Genomic DNA, 25,133 nt, shown 5'->3' with positions numbered 1-25,133 from the left:
CTTCTGTTCTGGCTTCACCTGCATGTGTGGTTGGATGTATGATGCTGTGCTGCACTTTACTCCTGCTATTAATAGATGGTAGAGCATTGTTAGCTCACATGGAATGTGAAACCTTTACCAGATGTGTTAGCCGTACTGCACAAACATCATCTGCAGGCAGTATTACGCCTGAAACATTTCCTCCAGCTGTGCTGGTCTCTCATGTTAGAGGCGATTGATAAACTGAACTAAATCATGACAAACACCCACCTGTCTTCCTTCAGATTTCCTTGTGTTCCCTGTTGAATCTGCCTGAGGTCCTCAGCACTTTCTCTGAAGTGTTCAGGTGGAACACTTCAGAGAAAAGCTTTGATGTTCTCCATCCCTGCACTGACGTTCTCAGTGGAACTGTTCATCAACTAGTTTCTTATGTCACTGCCACCATGAGGCATAATCTCAGCATAATTTAGTATGGTCTGTAATCCACATGGGATTGTGTGTGTGGGGGTGGGGCGGGCTGCCTGGCTTTCAGCTCTCCTGACTCAGACGAGTTATGTAAGGATCATCTGTAGCTGTTGCCTACAAAAGTGTGTGTTGCTGCGTGTATATTTCATGCTGTGAGATAATCTACATAAGATTCGAGGTCAGCCGGAATTCCATGAGCATCAACACAAGTGTGTGACATGAATGAAGTCCACATGAAGCAAGAACGATCGGATACAGTTTGCAGCTGCAGCTCCTGAAAGGCTTCAGCGATTCGAGCTCGAGGCAGCGCGTTTCATTTTTGGTGCTATTGATTAAAATGTGTTTGTCCAAAGTTGTTATGTTGTTGTTTTTAGTGTCTGTGTGGCAGCAGAGACACTGTTCATGCTCGGTGCCTCACAGCTATTACAGTAGTGCTGCTGCATCATACGAAGCCTCAGCCGAGCACGTAGCCTGTAGCTTCATGTTGAATAGCCTGATGCAATTATGTTACATGTAGACATTTTAATTATTTGCATTTCTTATAATCAAATGGTTTTGCAGGGTGTAAAAATTGCAGAGAAGAACAAAACCTTGGCGCTGTGTTTTGCATGATGACAAAAACTGTTACAACAGTCAGGAACATGTCAGATGTGTGTGTCTGTGTTTGCATAAAACAGGCTTGCTGTCGTGTTTGTATTTCTAACCACACGCTGACAATGGCAGTCAGTGACAACAGGCCCGTGCACTCCACCCAGCTGCAAACATACAGAAGCAGCTGGAAGGAAAGGCCTGCACATATGGAGCAGAGGCTGATAACAATCAGACATTAGACGCTGCTTCCCTTGTGATGATGATAGTAATAGTAACTGGAATAAACTGCGTCTGTTCTGTAATTAGATGAACTTATTCTGTTTAAAGGCTCGATGGTGAAACAGACAAAGACGGGCAGATTGGTGCCACCTCCACAGCTCTGCTGACGGCGTCCAGCTTGACAGCTCACTCGTGCTGTGCGTCTGACTAGCTAGTCACACGTGTTTTATGTCCTTATCTTGTGAAACCTTCAGGAGGAAATATTGCTTTTCTGTACACAAGAAAGTAAATATAATTATGGATTTTAATTAGGACACTCATGCTCCTGCCACCCCCCCTTTTTTGTCGGTGCTGTAGCTCTTTTGTAGCACCATTATGCGAAATGCTTTCTTCTTACACAAGCTAATAACCTGGGGCTGTGTTCATAAAGGACAAACAGCCGTGCGTGGACAAACGACAAAAGAAGACCAGCATCCTGATTCCTTCCAGTGAAATTCAGCCCAGTGTTTACTGAAGGGGGAACAGAAGGGCTCATGCTAAAGCTGGAGCAGCATTTCCACAGAACAGGGAACGTGAATGCAAATTCACGTTCCCTGTAAGTTATTTTTGAATGTGTGTATCAGTGGCCTAATATAGCACAGTTGTTATCTTTGATATGCTGTAGAGCTCTGTTTACAATCTGAACAGAAGCTGGTGGGTGTGCGAGCCTGGAGGAGAAGGGACGATCCAACAGAAGATTTCAGAGACAGAGAAGACAAACTGAGCTGTGGCTCACTCTGTTAGCTACAAACATGGAGCGGAGGCTATTCCAGGCAGGTGGAGAAGAATACTGAGCTGATGAAGGAAATCTGGTTGGTTCGTCCAAGTCAGAACAACAAAAAAAAGTTGTTAAAAACAGACGGAGAAAAGAGTTAAAGTTCAGGAAATGGGACTGACTGAATGAGCAGAGTGTACTCTGGGACAATGTTCCCTCTAATGTTTCATGTGTCTGAGCGAACACACAAACTCCCTGAGTTTGGACCACTGTGAGCAGCAGCAGGCGTGTGCACTGTGGTCACGCCAGCATCAAATCCATCCAAGTCACATGTTTATTAAAATAATCCAATTACAGCATTTACATTTATGTTAGACTACTTTTAATTAACTGCTTTAGCCCACTTACAATGAATATTTAAAATATCTTGTTCCTGACCTGCAGCATGTTAACACTACTGGAAGGAAAAATAACTTCAACTCCAATTTTGAAAACACAACTTTCTTTATTTTTTAATAAAGCTCTGACTGTATGATGAGTCTGTGGTCTGGGAGAGAGTCTGTAACTCTGTCTGCAAATACAGTAAATAATGACCAATGTTGGGTAATTAATTATATAGTTACTTCTTCAAAAAAGTAACTGAGTTTTGCAAACAACAAAGTTTTGCAGCTGTTTACCTAAAAATGCAGCCAAGGTGTTTTTAAATAAACATTTCAAACTATTTACAGAACAATCAGCTGTTCTGCATCAAATCTGATGCCACACAAATTATTTGTTTCACTCCAAAAATAATTTGTGTCCACTATGAGATGAAGGAGAACAACAGCCTGATACCTGCAGGCCTGACAGCAGCAGATGTGTCACTGCTGTAACACCTGTAACACTCAGCAGGCGCCTCATTGTTCTGACACACAACAACACTACTGACTACACTACACACTGACTACACACTAACTACACACTAACTACACACTCACTACACACTGACTACACACTAACTACGCACTAACTACACGCTAACTACACGCTCACTACACACTCACTACACGCTCACTACACACTAACTACGCACTAACTACACGCTAACTACACACTGACTACACACTGACTACACACTAACTACACGCTCACTACACGCTCACTACACACTCACTACACACTGACTACACACTAACTACACGCTCACTACACGCTCACTACACACTCACTACACGCTAACTACACGCTCACTACACACTCACTACACACTCACTACACACTCACTACACGCTAACTACACGCTCACTACACGCTCACTACACACTCACTACACACTAACTACACACTAACTACACGCTCACTACACGCTCACTACACACTCACTACACACTCACTACACGCTAACTACACGCTCACTACACGCTCACTACACGCTCACTACACACTAACTACACGCTCACTACACGCTCACTACACACTAACTACACGCTCACTACACACTCACTACACACTCACTACACGCTAACTACACGCTCACTACACGCTCACTACACGCTCACTACACGCTCACTACACACTCACTACACACTCACTACACGCTAACTACACGCTCACTACACGCTCACTACACGCTCACTACACGCTCACTACACACTAACTACACGCTCACTACACACTCACTACACGCTAACTACATGCTAACTACACACTCACTACACGCTCACTACACACTCACTACACACTCACTACACGCTAACTACACACTAACTACACGCTCACTACACGCTAACTACACACTCACTACACACTCACTACACGCTAACTACACACTAACTACACGCTCACTACACGCTAACTACACGCTAACTACACGCTCACTACACACTAACTACACGCTAACTACACGCTCACTACACACTAACTACACGCTCACTACACGCTCACTACACACTAACTACACGCTAACTACACACTCACTACACACTAACTACACACTAACTACACACTAACTACACAAGATTTGCGCTAAACGTCTCAAATCTCTCACATCTCAAACACGCCGTCACTCCTAAAACTTCCCCCTCCCTAAACAACTAAAGGTCATGTTGCCATATCGTTTTTTGATTGGTCCACATGGTACATTTTTCCACCAATAGGAAAGGCTGGGAGTTTTGTTTTTGCTCACAGGCTTTCGAGCGTTTTCCTTATAAAACGCCGTTTTTACCGTTTCTTCCTGCAGTAAATATAAACAACGACAGTATTCAGGAAGAAAAACAAACATTGCAGATATTTTATCATAACTCTGGTTTTACGTGGCCGATCAACACGATTTAAAAACTGGTATAAAGTCCACACTTTGTCCGTCAGTTGTTCCGTCTGTCCTGCTCACGTCTCCAATGGTTGTACACGTTGTCATTAACGTGGCTTCACTCCACATCAGCCGCTTTGCTAAAACACCGGTGTCGCACATAAGGACGCTGTCACAGCCTGTCAGCGACGCTGATCAGCTGCGTATATACGAATGTGAATCGCATCATTGGCTGGACTGTGGGATAAGGTGGCATCGTTCTGATCCCATACGGGAGCAGCCAGTCACTGACTCACACTGCAAACAGGATTGTTGAAGTTTTAATTTTAATTTCAATTCAGGTTAGATTTGTTTTGTGGGCAACGCAGATTTTCTGTGCGCAGAGACGTGCCAGCAGTGCGCAATTGTGCACAGCGCAGCTTAGAGGGAACGTTGCTCTGGGACTATTTTTTCGCCTTAGTCTGGTCAGTTTTTATTGTTCCAGCCAGTAGCTGCAGCTACGCCTTTAGTTCGTAAATCTTCTCGTCATCACTGGCATACAACGGTGTGGCAGCATACTGATGTTCACGCTGATGTTTGTGAGCGGCACGCATTGGTGCATCAGCTGAACCTGCTGAAGCAGTTGCAGAAAACAGCCACTCCTCTCTCGTCTCGCGTCATTGGCTGCATAAAACAAAAACTCTTCTTTGTAAGCGTGCAATAATAATCCATAAGGCACCAGCTCTAGCATGGTGACTAGAGATCTGTGGCCTCCTTATTTATTATAGCTCTGGCACTACCTATAAGCAGAGAAGAGTGGCAGAGTTAGTAATCTTAGTTCAGATTAAGTTAGATCAGGTGTTTTGAGAACTGGCAGCTACATAAAGGATATGCTGTTAAACGGAGACTGAAGGGCAAAGGCAGGTGGAAGCTTGGGGGAAAACTCAGCCAGTGGTTCATCTTACCTCACGTCAAAGCTGTGTTATATTTGTGTTGCAATCAATTTCAGTTCAATTTTCTGTATATAGCACCAACTCACAACAAGAGTCACCTCAAGGTGCTTAATTCTAACTGTAAGCAAATGACGTGCGATGTGCTAACATGGGGCCAAGTGGCTAAAAACGCTTCAAAACACCAAACCAGCAGCATATACAGGTGATGTGAGCCATAGATGGTCAGCGGGTAACTGTGGCGACAGAAGAGCTTCCTGGTTGGTGACCTTTGACACAATTGATTAAATTGGCACGATCAATGTAAAACTCTCTCCTGTCAACGTGCGAGAGGAGCTCATGTTTGTGTTTGAAGAGTGAGCTTTCTGTCCCGTGCTAACGTCAGGATTTCCCTCGGCCTTGGCCCCGGGGTCTTTTGGCAATTCATGATTTGCTTTAGTTTTTAGAGAGGCTTTATGACTAGCTGTATAGTGAGCTCATAGTGCTTTGGTCATTTGTTCCTTTGTGCCTTTGAGTTTAATGCCCTTGCATAGCTTTGGTTCATTATAGGTTTGTTAGTTCCCTTTTGTAATCCCTGTCTGTTCCCTGTGTCTGCCTGTGGTTGGCTGGTTCTTCTGTTTAGTTGTGTCTCCCCAGTCAGTCCTGTCTCTTTAGTTTAGCTTTTTGTCTGTCTCAGTGTCGTGTTTCCTGTTTTATGTGCTTTGTGTTCACAAAGCAAAAGCAGATGTTGTTTTATGCAGTTTGTGTCCCTCCGTTTGGTAATGAAGCAACAGCTGCAAACCAAATAACTCGCTGCAGTAGTGATGGGATTTCTGGCTCTTTTTAGAGAACCGGCTCTTCAGGTTGTTTTGTTGCTTTAATTAATTTATTATTAACAACAATATAAAATTATACACAAAAGGAATTACTAAGTAAAAAAAGTGGTTTTATTTATATATGTTTATATATAAATATATGCGGTGGCCCCTAGAGACAAAGCACGTACAAACTCCAAAGTAGGGCTGGGTTTTAATAATCGATTCATCGATTAAAATTGATTCTGGCTTGGATAACGTGATATCGATTCATTAAAATCCTGAATCGATTTTTTAATATAAATGTATTTTGCCCGAAACTCCAGAATCTCAGGTGAAACGTCACAAAATTTTGACAACCACCAAACATTTAAAACAGTAAATGAGAGCAGGTACAGGCTTCTGTACAAAGACGTAAACACACAGCGCGACCTGCAGATCAGAATCAGTGAGATGTGACTTTCTCACCGACGGCACGGACACGGTCGGGGCTGAAAGCCGACAGCTCGCTGATTCTGATGTTTCGGCGGGTCCGCGCTTTGTGTTCACGCCCTTTTTGCGCTGATTCTAAAGCTGTTAGTTTGATCTACCTTCAAACAGTATTGACCGAACCAGCAGCAAAAGAAGATCCAAACTACGCTTCACATAAACATCGTCATGGACTTTCTCTGACTTTTGCTGTTTTGCTTCCACCAGGATGAAATCACACTTCATGCACAGCTCTCTCTCTCTGTGTACTTCAAGAACAGTTTCCCGTCTATCCCTGAAATCTGTTTTCTGCATTATTCGCTTGTTTGTTACGCACAAGACTACCGTTATTTACAGGCTGTTGCCGATGTTTTTTTTTTCTTTTACTTACTTCTGAAAAGAAAACCTAATTTCTGCAGTTCAACAGGCTTCTGAACAAATTGAAACTTTTTAAAATTATGCAAAATGCAAAACGCTGTGTCTCTAATAAAACCGCTGTAACTTCAGAGGTGATGTTAATAACTTGATTAAATGTTTTCTTTCGTTTTTGATGTACTGCAGAATATTTTTATAAAATCCAGGCCAGGAAAACCTTCATGTTTTTCTGTGTTTTATCTTCAGCTACTTTGACACAAAGGCCTCTGCTGTGATGCTCACACCTTTGATAAAGCCTTGCGTGTGTCAGCTTCCTTTTTATAGATACAAAAATATGTAAATGTACTGATGATTTCCCAGATTCAAATTCAATTGAATCGAATCGTGGATCGATTCTAGAGACGTGATTCTAGAAATCAGTGACGATACCCAGCCCTACTCCAAAACACATTTCTAGCATGAACTGAACTTCCAAAGCAGAGCTACAAGATCACTTAAATTGCACAATTGAAAGCATGTGTGTATTGTTTGTGTATTTATACACAGGCACTCATATATATTCAAATAATTTAAATAAAGTTCATTTACCTGTTACTACCACACACCAAATCCAGTCGTTGGTACTTGCTGGCTTGTGTAGCCACGAGTTAACAAAAACTCAACACTGCCCCCTAGCATCCTGGAGCACTTCTGTTGTGTGTTGTACGTGTTTTGAAGTTTGTATGTGCTTTGTCTCTAGGCGCCACTGTAAACATACTTTTATTTATTCACTCCACATAAAATGCAATAAATAAATCATATAATACAAAAACCAACTATACACATTTCAACTTTTAACTAATTAAATTTTCAGCTTTTTCCTTTTAAACAAATTTAAAGTGAAACAACACAAAACACTGCAAACCACAACACAATTAAATATAAATGAAAATATGAAAACTAAAAGAACATGCATATTCTCTGTCATATGGGCCTGCATGAATAAACTTTCTGAATCCTTTATCATCTGCAACTGAAAATAGTTGTGGATGATTACTATACTTTCTAATGTGACGTTGTTGGCCCTGCTCTCTTTCTCTCTCTCTCCCGCTCTGTTCCTGTGCTACTGAGTGTAACTACCGCCCCTCCCCCCTCTGCCCAGCGCAAAGCACAAGGCTGGCGTGCGGAGTGAAGCGGGAAAAAGTGAGAGAGAGAGAGAGAGAGAAAAAAAAACCGCCCACGGATCCCAATAAGGAGTCGGCTCGCGTCGTTCACTTGAAAGAGTCGGCTCTAAGAGCCGTTTCGTTCGCAACCGACACATCACTGTAGTCAACACCAGCTACTCTGATAGCACCGTTTTTGTTCTTGGTGATTTTATCCACTGTAAGCTGCACCCGTCACTGCCTGATTCGGATGTTCAACACGGGATAGGCGAGTGCTGCGAGTGCTACCTGCAAATGAAAGACCAAAACAGTAACTGTGGACAAGCACAGCGCTGCCCCACAGAGAGCTGGTTTTGTGGTACTGACTGAATATTTTTCATCGTTCTGACATAAATGAGGCTGTAAAACCAATAACAGATCATTCATTTCTGCACAGACTGAAAATCAGTGCTGAAAATCATGCATCGACAGGAAGGAAATTTCCCTAAATCCTGATCGTGTAGCACTTCGATCTGTGCAAGGAGAAGCGAATCAGCTTTCGAGTGTAGCTAGGAAGCCACAGATGGATATTTTAGAGGAACACTTCTATAACTCCAAAAGTGTGGGTTAGGCTTTGGCTGGTGGTTTCACCAGCTGGAGTCCTTATCACTGAGTGGAGATTATGACGGCCTGTCACCTGATCCATCCGTCTCTGTCTCGACACGTCAGCTCTAAGAATTCTTCTGACAGAATTTCAGCTTTTCTTCTAAAGACGGAGCAGCTGGCAGCAGCTTGGTGTCTGTATTTCAGCAGTCCGTAGATACTCACACTGTTCCTGATGTTTGTTATCATTCCTGCTCCAAAGAAGGCTCATCCAGCTGATTTTAATGACCAGTATCACATACAACTGTTGTGATGCTTTGGTTTCATGGGTACTGAAACTGCAGATTAAATCCACTACGGTTTGCCTACAGGCAGGGAAGAGGTGCAGCTGATGCTATAAACAGCACGATGCACTTGGCTTTCAAACACCGAACACCTCACAGCTCATGCTTGGCTGTTTTCTATTGATTTGTAGCTCTGCGTGTCATCGGATCCAGCCTGTAGTTTGAATTCAGCAGCTGTAAGGACTGAGCGTCCATCCTGAGTTAAGTGGCATCATGTTTTTTAAACAAACAGAACAGAACTTGATGGATTAAAGCCAATAAAACTTAGAACTGCCAAAGTCTAAACAGCAGCTACAGGATGGCTGCAGCTCAGGAGGTAGAGCAGGTCAGCTACTAACTGGAAGGTTGGTGGTTTGATTCCTGGCATGCCAAATATCCTTGGGCAAGATACTAACCCCGTGTTTGCCTACTGGTGGTGGTCAGAGGGCCCGGTGGCGCCTGTGTCCGGCAGCCTCGCCTCTGTCAGTGCGCCCCAGGGCAGCTGTGGCTACAATGTAGCTGCCATCACCAGTGTGTGAATGTGTGTGTGAATGGGTGGATGACTGGATATGTAAAGCGCTTTGGGGTCCTATGGACTAGAAAAGCGCTATATAAATGCAGGCCATTTACCATTTACCTAGAAAACGTGCTTGTGTGAATGAATTTGCTCAGAGTAGAAAAGCACTATATAAGAATCATTCCAGTCCATACATGAAGGATGTGCCTTTAACAAGAAAGAGGATATAACCATTTCCCATTTTGAAATATCCTTTCTGTTCAGTCTGTATGTCCCCTAACACACATGAGTAGCAGATATGATCTAATCCTGCTCAGTAGCCAGAGGCTCAAGTATCTGTAAGCTTGATAAACTGTGTGAGAACTTTGCAGATGAAGGAGGAAAAACACAAGCATGACTTTCACTCCTGGCTGAAGATTGCTGGGAGCGAATAATCCATAAGTGTTTTTTTATGTACATAAACACATAAAATGTTGTGCTGTAGTTATCATATCTTTCTCTGATTTCACTAATGTTGCTCTTCATGTATCTGTCATAAATTACACACTGATGAACACACTGGGAAGTGAAAAGCGGCCTATCAGACTGAAGTTCTCTTTCTACGGTGAAGGAAATAGTTTTATGTGCCTCTTATCAACTGAAATTAAGCCTAGTTAACATCAGTTTGCTCATGTGTAAGGACACATGCATTTATTAAAACTTTGTGGACACATGATACAAACAAGCTGACATCGGAGCCAAACACTTGGCAAGCATGCATTCAAATATTTTATCTGCATTAGCCAGGAAGCAGATGGTTTTCATTCCATGGATATACATGCCATGGGCTGATCTGACAGGTCTGTGCTGTTGGGACACGCTGTGATGACTGACAACAATAAATGCTGTCATGGGTCAGCTGCATTATACTGGAATGGGATGTTTTTGCAGAGAGCAATAACTCATCACAGTTTTGTTACCATTCCTCCTCATTTCTGTCATGATTACTTTGCTACATTCAACAAGGAGAGGACTAGTTAGCATTAGCTATCAGTCTGCACGCCCTCATTCAGAAAGTAGGTCAATCAATGTCTCTGATCAGTACTGTCCCCCACAATGGACAGAAGATCACTTAAAACTAAACTCTATCATCTGACTGAAAGTAAGAAAAGTATGACAAACAATGATGTGATTGTTTTGTGATGAATAATCAGCAGTGGATCAGGCCCCATGAAGTCTGTTCAGCACTGTCGCTCTGTGACAACACCAACAGTAAGACATGGAGCTGACAGTCAGCAGGACGATGGTGCAGATCTATACTCGTGACTCGTCAGCGTCTCACATCACGCTGAATACTTAGTGTAACTCTAATTCTGGGAACTCACGTGTTATTACAATACAGCTGTATGCAAGGTGTGCATAGGTGTAGTGAAGTGTGGCTACATGCAAAATGAAAATATCTCAGTCTTGTATAAAGAGCTTTACAGTTTTATTGCAGATCAAACCTCTAACTGTGTAATCAGTTACCTGCTCCAGTGCAATATGTCCCAGCATATAATTTGTTAAAACAAACAAGCTTCACAATGAAATGCTTTTCCTTAAATATGTAGTTATGGTGACCATGTTGGCTTAAAGAGAATCAAAGTTGTGGCATTTGACTGGTCCAGTGTCCTGGGTGTGACCTTTAAATGGGATGGGTCCACAGTCCACTCTGCATGCAGCAGCAGTTTTCAATTCAATGTTATTTATACAGCGACAAATCAGAAAAACAGTCTCCTCAGTGTGCTTTATACTGTAAGGTCGACCCTACAATAATACACAGAGAGAAAAACCCAACAATCCCCTATGAGCAAGCACTTTGGTGACAGTGGGAAGGAAAAACTCCCTTTTAACAGGAAGACAGAACCAGGCTCAGGGAGGGGCGGGGCCATATGCTGTGATTGGTCAGGGAGAGAGAAGGAAGACAGGATAAAGACATGCTGCTTCCAAACACCCACAGCTTCCTTCCACAGACCAAATACATGCTCCAGTTCACAACAGCTGCCACTCACGAAGCTTCACACTGTAAGATAAATAGCCTACAATATTAGACACTCATTTTAATGGCAATAATAACAACTAGTGACAACATTCACTGTTGTCGAAATGGTAAATGGCCTGCATTTGTATAGCGCTTTACTCAGTCCCTAAGGACCCCAAAGCGCTTTACTACATTCGGTCATCCACACATCCACACACACATCCACACACTGGTGGTCGAAGTCTTCAGACCAGTGCAGAATTTTCAAATCTGTAAACAGAACCAGGATCAGCTGGCTCTGCCTTCACTGCTGCAGCAAAGCGGCATTTACAGAGTGCTTCTCTGATCTTACATAGACAGTCTTCATTTTCATATAGCACCGTATTCTATGCACCTAATGTATTTGGTCTGTGGAAAGAAGCTGGAGTACCCAGAGGAAACCTGTGCTTGAGGAGAGTTAAACCAGGAACCTTCTTCCTGTGAGGGCACAGTGCTAACCACTGCACCATGTTGTCCTAATTGAAAACCCATGTTGCTGCACACGTATTACTGTAACTGAAACATACGTTGACACATAAGTGAAACATTTGCTTATAATAGTATAAGCAGAAGAGTCAGGACTGAGCATGTCCCAGTGATCGATTACTCTGGACTGTGTGTGTTTATGAACAAACGGAACAAATGAACTGTGAACACAACACTTCCACTTTTCCACTGTGTTATCAGTTGTCAGTGTCCCTCTGACTCCGTAAATATCATCTGTAGAGAAGAAATGAGATGATCGGGCTGTATAGGGTTATGGTTACGATTCAGAACCTGAGCCCTTCTTTACATAGAAACACAGAAAATGGGTCAGCTGTGGGTGTTTGGAAGTTAAAAGGATTTCTCTGAATTGTGTGTCATGCTGCTGAGTGGCTTTTTATTTGTCATGGAAATATGGAGTGGGCGAAGGACGAGAGAACAGTGAAATAGAAAGGAGAAGAGCAGGTGTGTGTGTATCTATATATATAATATATCAATATGTGTGTGTATACACAAGCAGTGTGAATGCTGCCTGGATGCTAATTCACACGTCCTCCGCTTGTAGGGTTGCCAACTCCCTGAAAAATAAATAAGGGACATCTCGTGGCCAGGGCCGGGCGACCCAGTTGTCTTCACCCTTCCCAGTGTGGTGAATTTTCTAGCTCTTTTTTTGTGTGTGAAATTATTATTTTTAACCCTTTGACTTGAATTTGATTTAAGTAGATGCATATTCTTTGTGATATGAACACATGTGAAACAAATGATCATTTAGCCATTTATTTTTAGCTCAAAATGACAACATTAACACAGTAAAACAGGTCTCTTTCTTAAACAGAAGCCTGTCATGCTTAACTTTTGAGAATATAAGTAAATCTTTCTTTAAAAGAACTCTGTCCTGCTTAACTTAAAATAATAGAAAACAATAGAAAGAAAAACATTCTTGTAACAGTGCACATTTAGTGCATTTAGTACAATTGGCTTCAGCTGAGGTATTATTTCAGCTTTTCTAATGCTAATCAGCTGCTCCTGTTTGAAAACCCGCTTGTTCCCATGATTACGCATCATAACTCATCATCATTATTCATCTATGTATTACTTTTATGTATTAGTCATCTATTTGTTGTAATCATCTATCCTTGCAGTCGTTTATTACACAAAATAAATTATATTATCACACTTCTGGCCACATAGCGCTGATATTCACTGCACATGCCCATATTAACTTTTTCCAGCCAGGTGTTTTCCTTTTCCCATTCTTCCCTTTCTCTGAGGGGAACAAACATTGCTGCTCTAATGCTGGGCTCACACTGTGCGGTTTTAGGCCCATTTTGAGCCGATTTTTGAGTGATCGGACCGATTTTGACCTTCATCGTGCATCGTGTAGTATACGTGGGGTAACGAGAAGCGATTAACACCTCACGACCAGCTCCCGATCATCAATCGCTCGTGAGCCGCTCACACTGCTCGCGCGCAAACACGTAAACGTCGGTGAAAAAGACGGAGCAGCACAGCAGTGCAGCGTGTGATCTGGACACAAGCGATGGAGGAACAACTTGTAGAACTTTGGAAAGCTCATCCGAGCCTTTTCGATGTGGCCTCACAAAATTATCACGACCACAACAACCGTGAAAATAGTTGGATCTACATGCTGCTCAATCACAGCTGATCAATGTTTTTCATTAGCAATTTAGCAAAGTTGATGGTGGTGGTGTGTCTGTGTGAGTGAAAGACAGAGAGAGCGAGCGACAGATTGTCTGTTATAACCTTCATGTTATGGAGGCACAGTGTGAGCACTCAGGTCGCATCAGAGCATCGGGCGGTATAGTGTGAGATAGTGATGGCCAAATGAAGCTTTCCGAAGCACTGAAGCTTGTATTGAAAAACGGTTCATTACTCGAAGCTTTTCAACACAGTCCTCTCCGGTGACATCTGGTGGTGAAAATTTTGAAGAGCAGCTTGAATCTGCAAAATAAAACGGACTGCTCAATCATCACTGCTCACTCAAGAGTGGAGTTCTCTCTGATATTGGGCCACCGTTCCGTTGCTTTGAACATGTAATTGGTTTTGTTTTCTCGATTGGGGGGCTGAAAAAAATGTAATGCGTATCTGCGTAATACATTTTGATCAATAAACTTTCCCTATTTAAACATGCACTATGGTGTGGCCTTTCTTTGCTCATAACTCCTTGATGTTGGTAAATACAATAAGTGAGCAATATATATAATATACATATGAGAATGCACAGCACATTATGGAGTATGCCCCTGCTGTGAAGTCCTGCCTCCATCTACTTGTCGTTTAATCACTGGACAGCTGGACAGGTTCATACAAAATATTAGATGAGGCCAATTCCTATACATATTTTTGACCTAGGGGTGGGATTGATTGTGAACTGGAAAGGGAAAATGCTTAGGGAGCTGAGTACGGCTGCATCGTTACTGATTTGTAGAATCATTTTTGATTCGATACAGGATCCGATTCAATTTGATTGGAATCTGGAAAGTTTTGCCTCAGTCAGAAATATTACAATTCTGATCATTTAACAGTATATATCCATAATTTCGTATCTATTAAAAGAAAGCTGACACATGTGAGACTTAATTAGAGATGTAAACAGAGAGTTATGAAACCTGCAGCTGCAGAAGCCAGCGAAAAAAAAAGAGGCAAACACAGCGCGCGGACCCGACGACGCACCAAAATCTGACTCTGACGCGTCGGGTCCGCGCTCTGTGTTCACGTTTGTATGCAGAATCCGTAAACCTGCTCCCAGTTACTGTTTTAGCTGCATGGTGTTTGACGACATGTTGTGAGGTTTAACCTGAGATGCTGGCGTTTCAGGCATAATAACGTTAATTTACAAATCGACACGGGATTTTAATGAATCAATATCACTTTATTCAATTTAGCATGGATTGTAATCAGAAAGGCGATAATCAAAACCCACCCCTAATCAAGAACTTGCAAAGTAAAAACATGATCTATGTCAGGTAGCCCTTTTGTTATTTACAGTTAACAAGAGGATTAGTGTTACTGTGCGCTGGCTGAGTCTGTTTCTTTTCTTAGAAATAGTTTCTCCTGCCCTGGAGAAAATCCACTTGCATGGAACAGAAGAGGCTGTGGAGTGCAGGAACTACACTGCAAGCTGGTAGATATGCAGGTATTCCTGGGTCCTGCAGACTATCACCTAAAAACAATAAACAAAATGATTTTCTAAACTGTAGCAATGTAATGTACGTATAGTGCCAAATACATTTTTGTAGTCTTCATTAGCTTTAATTCACATGGAAGTGTTCCTAAAGTCATATGCTGTAATGATATTTACATTATGAAAACATGATTTTGGACATTTCAAGTTTTTCACTTCGGCAGATAAAATGAATTGAGCAAAATCAACTCAAAATATTCCCACACGCCAGAACGTCCTCTCTTCCTCGCTGGCTCCATATCTGTCAGTGGAATGATCACCTCCTCGCTATCTGTCACCATCAACACACTCCACGAATCCCGTGGATGATTCACTTCCTTATATCCGTTTGAATCAGGTACCGAAGCAGTTACGTGCGTAATGAAGCTTCGGACGTCACTGGTCACGTGACTTTTGCCAAACGAAGCAAGCCTCGACACAGTGCTTCTGAACCAGTGTGTTGTTTTTTTCGACACACGCTCCGGAGCGTCAGCTTCAAGCGGGCCATCACTAGTGTGAGACCTGCATCGTGACCCCTGCGAGTCAATCGTGCAGTTTGAGCAGGAGCTGAATAACGCGACTGAAAAAATCGCACAGTGTTTGCCCAGCTTTAGGTGTACTGTTGTCTTCCGGTATTTTCTCCGTAAGCGACCTTTCCTCGACCAATGAGATGAGCGGTAATCTGAATTGTCATACTCGAATTGTCATAAGTGTGCTGTCAGCTCATTGGTCACAAAGCAGGAGAGGGGCTGGGAATTATGTTTTCCAACAAAGTGTTAATTCCATTAACATTTATAGACTACTTTTGATTCTCACTGTATTACGGGACAAAGTGCGTCCCTTATTAGCTCAATACGGGACGTGTACTTTTGTTTCGAAATACGGGACGATTCCGTATTTTAAGGGACGGTTGGCAACCCTATCCGCTTGTTGCATGCAGACCAGTTCTTGTAAAAAGTATCACAAAATGAAATTTAAGATTCATTGCAAAATGTTTGCACAGAACAATCCTGGTCTGGTGTGGACTCTAAATCAGCGGTCTCCAACCTTTTTTGCACCACGGACCGGTTTATGCCCGACAATATTTTCACGGACCGGCCTTTAAGGTGTCGCGGATAAATACAACAAAATAAAACTAGTACCGGTACCGAAAAAAGAAAATTTATTCATAACACACGTGAAAAGACCCAGGAAAACCGAGTAAACGATAAAAAATGATAACAAAATAACCCTGAAAACCAGACATTTCACACCTGAGCCTCAACTCTCGCGGCCCGGTACCAAACGACTCACGCACCGGTACCGGTCCGAGGCCCGGGGGTTGGGGACCGCTGCTCTAAATGATCAGCTGTTCTCAAAACTCCGAGTTTCCTCAGAGTTCAGGGTTGGGCAAAAGCTGCGAATATGTCTGCTTTTCACAGTAATTCTTCTCCACATTTAATTCTGCGCTCACTCACTAATTCTGACTCTGTCTCACTTTGTTTGAGGCAGACATCAAGGTGCACGTGCTGTGTAAGAGGCAGTGGACATGTGATAAGTGAGGTATTAATATTTGCTTATTAAAAAATGTGAACGGCATTTCTGATCGGATGCCTTAAAGCTGTGTTCGTTTCCACATCGATGGAGCGGTGCGTTTATGGTGTGCACGTGATCCTAACCAACCACCACGTGAGAGCTAAACGGCCCGTAGTGACGTGGGGTCTGCCGTCTCGATGTGGGAAGGTGCAAAGCTCTGTACAAGCTAGCAACACACCGTGAAATGAACGTTAACTGCCCGCGTCCAGAACCAGAACACGGCACCTTCTTCCTGTATTTACCTTTGTGGCTCCCGCCCCAGATACTTCTGGCCAATGAGCGGACTGAATATTCTCACGTGGTTTGTAGACACGCCTTTTTGTTTGCTTGAAATGTTGTCTGTGAAAAGAAACGAAAACCACGGAAAACGGTACAAGTTTACAAAATCAAGAACGGATTCAGACCACAGTAAACCCACTACCGGCGTGAAAACGCCCCGACGAGACAGTGAAATCTGAAAAATTGAGATTTTTCCCGCGTATTAAACCTGTCAATGAGCTGATGTTAGAAAGTGTAACCCTACAAAACGGAAGCAGGAGTCACGGCCTCTTCGGTGATGGTGTAGCTTGTATTAGTGTTGCAACATCCGAGCACTGCTGAAACCACACTAACGACTGTCTGGTAATCCCGGGTTAAAGAAACTAATCTAAAACAAATATAGCAGAAAGTAAAATCCTGTCACGGACCGAGTGGCTGTCCGTTACACAGCACCCTCATGTGGGCATTTACAGCAGGGCAGAGACAACGGCTGATCAGTGTCGCCAAAGTCTGTGCGTGAATGTGTTTCAGTGACGCTGAAGTATAGAGCCAACGCAAATGTTCAAGGTAGACTCACAGCAGGCTGCGTGCGCAACCTGGTTTATAGTAATGACCTGCAGAGAGAGCGAAGTGCAGCAGAGAACAGTCAATTTGAAAAATCTCTCACCAGCAAACTTTTTACTCCTTTCTTTCTTTCTTTCTTTCTTTCTTTCTTTCTTTCTTTCTTTCTTTCTTTCTTTCTTTCTTGTGTGTATAAAACGTTTGTATAGCGAACAGCAGCATTAATTCATTTGCAGACATTCAGTCAGGCACGTGACAAGGCAACTCGCGCCGAGGCCCTGATTGTTTTCATTATCCACTTCCTGGGTTTAGCCGGCCGAGTAGTACTACACAGGATCAGTGTGTATTTACCAAACTGCGCGTGCAGCAGTTCGCTACAGTAGTTATAGTGTTTGCGCACGCGCGTCAGTATCCACGTTACATGAAGTGTCATTAAACTCAACACGAATCCAAAAGGAGGAGGCGAAGAAGACTGAGTGTAAACTTTGTCAGAGGAAGAAGTGTGGAGGGTGAGATGCAGAGTGAGTGGCTGTGAGCTGCTGCTGCTTACTGCAGGCGTACATGTGGACGGCTGGGAAGGATTAACTCTCCCTCAAGACGCACTAATCCGTCTGTAGACTCACACACACACCTTGTCTCTCTTGTGAACGACCTTTGGCTTGTGGATTATTGACTTTGTAGCTTCTGCTGGGTAGCCATGTTTGAAGTCCTTGACCAGCTCGTAAGTGTTGATTATTATTCAGGCTAACAGTAGTTGAACTGCACTTTAAGGCTTTACTAGAGTTGTGTTTGTTACATCACAATTCTTTAGACACTCTAGTAACAGGTAACTTTTGTCATTACTGCTAGAACTCTTTTAGTGTATGGGTCACTGTAACTGAGGCACAATACGTTTAGTTGAGCTGTGCTTTAGTACTTAGAGTAGTGTTCTTAAGTAACTGCAGGAGAACCATGTAGTGTCTTGTGTAAGGACACACTTCAGTTACTGACATGTTGTGATTGCTGGTGTGGTCCTTTAATGATATCTCTGTGGACACAATGTACACTCACTCTCTGTCTCGTGATTTCAGGTCATATCTCACATCTGTATAAGTTGAGTGAAGCTGGTGTCATTGAGAGGTAGAGTGTAAAGGACTTGCAGGCAGGAGGAATAATTAAAGTGGTCCTGTGGGAGTTCCTTTGTAACACAGGAGCTGGACTGACGTCATAAGTGGACTCGTCTTTAACGTCATGCTTTTCAAAGACTACCCAGAAATCCAGGAGCGTTGCAGGTCGTTCTAACACAATGTGAGATCACAGGACCTGAACAGACTCTCTCATGGATTCGGAACCGGGAGCAGGTACAGATCTGGAGCACGACACTGACCCGGAGGCCTGCAGTGGTGAGCTTGAAGAAACCAGTGTGGACACAAATGCAGAAGGGGAAGGAACGTGCTTACAAAATGTTAACGTAGATGATGGAGACTGCAACTCTGCATCCTCATCCAGTTCCTCTTTGCCTTCTTCCTTTGCCCCCGGTCCAGCCTTGTTGCCTCTTTTCTGTGTGGAGGAAGAGGAGATCCACAGTGGCTGCTCCAAGTCCTTCACTGGATTCAAGCTGTTCACCAGGAGGTAAGGCTGAAAGAGCGACAAGACCTTAAGAGAGAGTTGCACTTTGTTGGTGTAACATCTGTTAATGACCAGTAGGTGGAGCTATTGCCTTCTGTGCTTCAGAGACCTTGGCAGGGCAGATATGCCTGAAACATGCTCAGAGGCAACACACACAGGCTGTAAGTCTCTGCACTGTTATTTCCTGCTCACGCTGGCACTCACAGCAGGATTGTTTGTGTGCAAATGTGCATCTGTGTCTGTGTGTATAACCTTGCCAGTGGTTTACTAGTGATCCTGTGGACTGGGAACACAATTCCCACGGCAACGGGGGCTGTAGTTGTCAGGTCAACAGAAATAAAGATGACAGCTGTGCTTCCAGCTTGGTTAGAAAGTGTCAGTGAGTCACTGAGCGTGGTGTGCAACTAGTGGATAATCTGGGTTGCTGTGTGTGTGAATAGACTAAATAATCTACATGTTAAATGATGACACTGATTATGAAGATGAACCTGGCATCAACGTGTAGATGTTAGGTTGTAGCTTGTTTTGAGCAGCCACCTGTGCTACATGGTGACGAGTACCTGAAGTACCGCGTGGGCCCGAAATATTCCCACTTTCAAGGTAAAACCACAGCAAGCTTTATCCAATGTGCTGGAGTTATTGTGGAAAAACAAACCAAAAAAGCCAGGCTCAGGTTGGAACCTTTTCACGTTTAGCTGATGTTAAATAGTCTGTAGTTAAAAGAAGGCAGGATGCTGCACAGCGAGAAGCGTGGCCCCGTCCACCTTTGTTGCTGTCATCACATTCATAATGACCTCACTGTCACATGGTTGGTTTTAAGTTAAACATTGAACATGTTTTCTGTTGTGAATCAAATCAAAGTTTAGGACTTTCTGACTTTTATTAGTATTTAACGCGGCGTCCCGGCTGGAATTGGGGATGTATTTTTAGGTCTGATGGTCATCTGTTCGCTGTTCAGTGCTCTTCATTGTTCCCTCCTGCGCTGGTGTAAAGACGTCCTTTGCAGCTCTGAGTCATAGACTTTGTGTTTGAGTGGGTGCTTTGTGTTTCGTCTATCCTCACTGTACACCTACTCTGAATAGCTCGGTGTGCCTTTGAAAGACTGCGGTGTCATAATCACTCGCTGTGTGTTACTTCAGTTTCCTCTTTCTCACAGAGGCTGGTTGTATGTGTGTGTCTGTGTGTGTGTCAGTGTGTGAGCATTTATCAAACAGCTCTGCACTCGGCTTGTCAAGGAAATACAGTAGTTATTTTAGTCCTCTCTCAGGCTCTCCGTGTCTCAGGGCCACGCCCACTCTCTCTTCCTCTTAGCACACGCCCCTAACCCCCCTATGTGCACACACACACACACACACACACACTTCCCTCCCCTCTGTTCCTAATAGCCGTCACCGTACACCAGGGTTTAGTCTAAGCTCGACAAATAAGAGGCGTGGACTCACGGATGGATAGTTTTCTGCTTTCTTTGACAGGTTGGCTTTTAATTTCTCCTTTTGATTTTTGAATATTTGTTAGGTTAAAAAGTTTGCTACATGCTAACTTAAGATGAAGTCAGTGTTGAGTTGAGTGAACATTATTTCCACACAGTCTTAACAATAATAATAATGTCTCAGCTGGAGGGTTTGATAGTGAAAGAAAGTGTTGAACATGAGGCTGAATCCACTCACACTGAGTCTGTGTTCTTGCAGGCTGATGCAGTGCTGTGTTCTTCCTTGTTCTTGTGACTTCAAGCAGAGAGCAGAACAGTAATGATGAGTCTAGCAGGCATACAGGGGCACTTGCAAGATGAGCTGACATCTTTGCACAGCTGTAGGTTTTGTTCATATAAAGAGTTTAGACTCCAGTGTAGCAGGAGGCCACAGTCGCTGTCCTGTAACGTGTGTGTGTGTGTGTGTGTGTGTGTGTGTGTGTGTGTGTGTGTGTGTGTGTGAGAAACCCAGTAGTTCATCTGGTAATCCTAAACATGTAATGGCTACATTCATTTGTTCATCCTGTGTTGCTCATGCGCTCATTTTGGAAAATCTGTGACATTTTCTCCGAGTTGAAGAATGTGCAGGAACATCCAGTGCTGCGGTGCATGTACGACAGTCGGACGCTACACACAGTGGACGACAGGCAGCGTAGCTCTGACAGGAACTCCGTCGTTTACTTTAGAGCAGTCAGAAACTCTGAAAAGCTTTCTTCTTTTTGGATGTCTGTTTCAAGTAATTTTGGTCCGCATTCGATTAATATTAATACGTACAAACGCTGACAGACCCAGAACCATCTTGCTGTGAGGTGACAGTTCTGATTACTATTATATACGACTGTCCACAGTGGAGTGACGAGTTTATTGCAGACTGTGCAGCACTCTGTGTTTTAGCTTCTTCAGCTTCAGTGCTTTGCCTCCATCTCAGTATCACACAGCTAGAACATCTGTCCAGAGGCAAGCAGCACATAGACTTTCTGTGCCCCACAGAGTCCAAGCGACGAAGGGGTGTAGCTGTCCGAGTGTTGTGGGGGAAGTGCACTCGGAACCAAAAGAAGATTTTATTCAGCAATTGAAAGTAAAACGACAAACTTGTCACTCGTCAAGTGGATCAAAGCCACCTTCCTTGACACATAAATATCCTGTCGGCTGTGTGCAGCTGCACCAGCTCCACACAGAGTGGGTGGTACCCAGGTCAGGGGCACACCCTGAAACTGAAATGTGTCAGAGTGCTGTTCTACATGTAATGTGCATTTCTGAGCCAAAGGCCAGCATGCTGTGGAAATTAGCTGCTCCCTTTGGATCGTGACTCTTGTATCGTCATGACAATGAAAGCATCGGTCATGTCAGATGGAACCAGAAGAGAGACTAGAACTGAAAGGTTGACGGAGTGTCTGTAGTCTGCTTTCAGATGACACTGTGACACGTCCTCTGACTGCCCTGCTGTTCAAATGCTTGTGATTAGAGGTATGTTAGCACCATTACTTACGCACGTCTACGTGTGTTTGTTAGTGTGATTTTAGTGACTTTGCCTCGCTGTGGTTTAGAATGGAAGCGTGTCACTGTTTAGCCTGACAATGGTGCAGAGTGGTAATAAGAGCAGGGCGCAGCTACCAGACAGAGGGACAATGTCAGAGAGTCCGTGTATCAGCTCTGTGGGCCGTTGTTCCTGTATTATTAGACGTCCCTCGACGCCAACATCATCAGTCCAACGTAAACATCTCAGCCTGACTGTTTTGCTGCTCTGGATCCTGAATGTCTCCCAGTGCGCTGTGAAGGTTTCCTGTGGTTGGCTTAGTCCCGCCCCCCCCACCAGGCTTTGGGTGCGTGTGAGGGTGGGGGCAGAGAGGCAGAAAAAACCTCTTTGCTAGCTGTCTCACTTTGTTGTTGTTGCCATTATTATTATTGCTATTATTAATTTTGACTCTGTTTCCAGGAAACGTTTTCCCAGTAACTCGGTGTGTAGGTGTTGTTTTGCACCACTGCAGATCAAAACTTTGGGATCAATAAAGACGAACCTGTCTGTGCTTCTGTGGGAAAAGTCTGATCTATGCATCAGAACATGAGGGGGGCTGGGGGCTAAAAATGAAATGTAAGGAGCCCTTTACATGCACTTTACATATAACCACTTAATCAACCACATCACATTCCAGTCAGTGTTTCCTCAGTGCCAGACTGCGCTGCTGTTCGGCTGTGTAACACACGGTGAGCGTTGCAGTGACGGCAGGATGTGGCACTGTTCTTGCTGGATGCAGCTGGATGGCTGAAGAACTTTGTGAGCTGCCTTGCATTCAGTATCTGTGGTTGTATATGGATGTGAGGCAGATCCACATGTGTTCCACCTGTTTCACCTTCCTGCTGCACGTGTGCATTGATGCAGTTTTATAAACGGATTGTTTTTGCAAGCATCTTATTAAGAACATGAGCTATAGTTAAATTACAGTTCTTGTAGTCTTGCGTTTGACCGTCTCTTGAAATCAGAAATAGCTCTTCAGTGATGGAAAAACGCAGATTGTGGTGCAAAGCAAACAAGCCTGAAGCGGCAGAAATGACTGAAAGTCCTACCTGTGGTTCATCTGATGGCTCAGGTGGCGTGCAGAGCATGACGGCGTTCTAAAGTTACCTTTACTTTGTCGCAGGCATAAGCGCACTCATTGCACTTTATGCTTTTTCTTCACATAAAGTCTGGAAGGCATTTATTAAGGTCAATATTACATATTGTAAAATTCAGCCATTGATCTGACAAACGTTAGTCTCAGTTATTGCTGCATTTCTGTTTGTTTGTAACAAATGTTACAAACAAACAACATTTTGAGAACGTTCTTGTTACTTTTGGTGAGAAAGCAAGTTATTGTTTCCCGTCACTGCACGCCTTCAAAGATGAAACCAGTTTAAACAGTAACACATGACAGAGTCCTATTGGTGGATTAATCACCAGGATGTTGATTCAGACGCTGCCTGCAGTGGAGGTAGAAGAAACAGGCTGAGGTAAATCTACCATCATAGCTCACTGGGGCAGCAGGCGACCACATGCTATACAGTATGGCTGAGAGCGGCCGGCCCGGGTTCGAATCCGACCTGCGGCCCTCCCCGTCAGTCTTCACTGTTTCTATCAAATAAAGCCAGAAAAGACCCCAAAAATCTGCCATCAGGATGTAAAATAATCTGATTGCTGTGTGTGATAGCTGCAAAGCCCCTCTAATAATGAAGTGTTGGTGTATAGAGGTGATTGCCACATAGCTCTGAGGCGTTGTTTCACTCCAATAGAGGAAAACCACATTTATCTAGAGCACTCTTTGTGTGCTTGCGTTGCAGACCACTGCTTTTCATGTAAATATTTAAGCCAACAGATCAGAGCTCTGCAACGCCTCACACCCTTTGGCACACTTACGGACTAAAAATCTTTAATTTTTGGTGAAGTGTAAAAATAGTTTCCTAAAGTAGCTGCTCATTGTAAAGATGCTTTCAAGGCAGACCTGTTCTTAGTGGCCTCTTCCCTTGTACCTCAGGCATTTATACCACCAGACCATGCCACAGACTGAACGCTGCACATATCATTTATTGCACTGCTTAGTGAGAGCGGTACACCTTGAAATGTCAAGGCTAGCTTACCAAGATGGGATGGTGGAGCCTTATTAATGTCTCATTGTGGGTTCCACCAGCCAATAAGAAGTATTTTTAGCTGCATGCACTTAGCCAGTCAAACGATGACGTGCTGTATCAAATTCTTGGACGGAGACCACGTTTGTTTCCTGTTTGCAATGACTGTTATCGTCCCATGATGATAATCATGTGAATACTTGGTCGGTTATTGAGAATAGTCTAAATCAACCCCAAGCACACTTTAAAGCAGACTTGTTGTTCTTGTGATTAATTTCACAACATTTTTCTGGCACACTTTGGTAATTTCATCCCACAGTGTCAGTGAGAGAATTTGAAATGACTGTTGTTAATGGAAATGAGTGCAGAGCTCGTCCACAGTGGATGCCTCGGAGCACCACGATGTCAGCATTGTATGTATGTTGAATGACACTCGAGGGAGAAGACTTAACATCCAGCTGAGCACTCTGTGACCTGCTGCAGGATAACTGTCACTGAGCTGTGTCATTTAACTTGAAGAAGTAAAGTGTTGGAAAACATTTAGAGCACATATTGTGTCATCTCTCTGCATCCCAGAGTCCCTCACTTGACCAGTGAAAGTTACTGGGAGTGTGCATTGGTCTGAACATTTGGAACATCTGTATGTAAGCAGTCAAAAACCCTGCTGGTGTTCACAAGTTTGTACTAAAGCTGCACATACTAGTAAATTATCCCAGCATGCAAAGTTGTGTTGCAGGGCATCACTTGAGCCCAGCTCCGAGCAGCAACGTGTTGATGCGTGAGTACGTGCGGCGGTGTGGCTGCGCGTACTCGCGCCCAACTTCAAAGTTCTTTGAGCGTTTTCCAAAGAGTCCAACTGTCTGTTTTAGTGTGTTTTACATTAAAGATGGTGGACTGTGGTTGGCCCCTGATGCATCCATCAGTCTGCTTTTC

General features: G+C 43.5%; 1 protein-coding gene across 6 annotated transcripts in view; it reads left to right on the top strand.

The window, feature by feature from the left end:
* LOC147302998 (diacylglycerol kinase zeta-like) overlaps positions 1–25,133 on the top strand; it is a 92,581-nt gene that overhangs the window by 2,529 nt on the left and 64,919 nt on the right. The window contains exons 1-2 of one of the 6 annotated variants that reach the window (XM_086283944.1): positions 17,791–18,245; positions 18,595–19,135. The exons of 1 other annotated variant lie outside the window; for it this stretch is intronic. In XM_086283944.1, coding sequence (XP_086140070.1) covers positions 18,843–19,135 — 293 coding nt within the window. In that variant the 5' untranslated portion in view covers positions 17,791–18,245; positions 18,595–18,842. Of the gene's footprint in view, positions 1–17,790; positions 18,246–18,594; positions 19,136–20,388; positions 20,605–25,133 lie in introns of those variants that run through there. 4 more of the 6 variants (XM_086283946.1, XM_086283940.1, XM_086283941.1 and 1 more) reach the window with 4 other exon arrangements.

This window comes from Aulonocara sp. 'chitande type north' Nkhata Bay, linkage group LG23, assembly GCF_057382095.1.
Source record: "Aulonocara sp. 'chitande type north' Nkhata Bay isolate Kocher_YH1m ecotype deep benthic linkage group LG23, A_spYH_male_GT1.1, whole genome shotgun sequence".
Lineage (NCBI taxonomy): Eukaryota > Metazoa > Chordata > Actinopteri > Cichliformes > Cichlidae > Aulonocara > Aulonocara sp. 'chitande type north' Nkhata Bay.
This window is presented reverse-complemented; position numbering and strand designations above follow the sequence as displayed.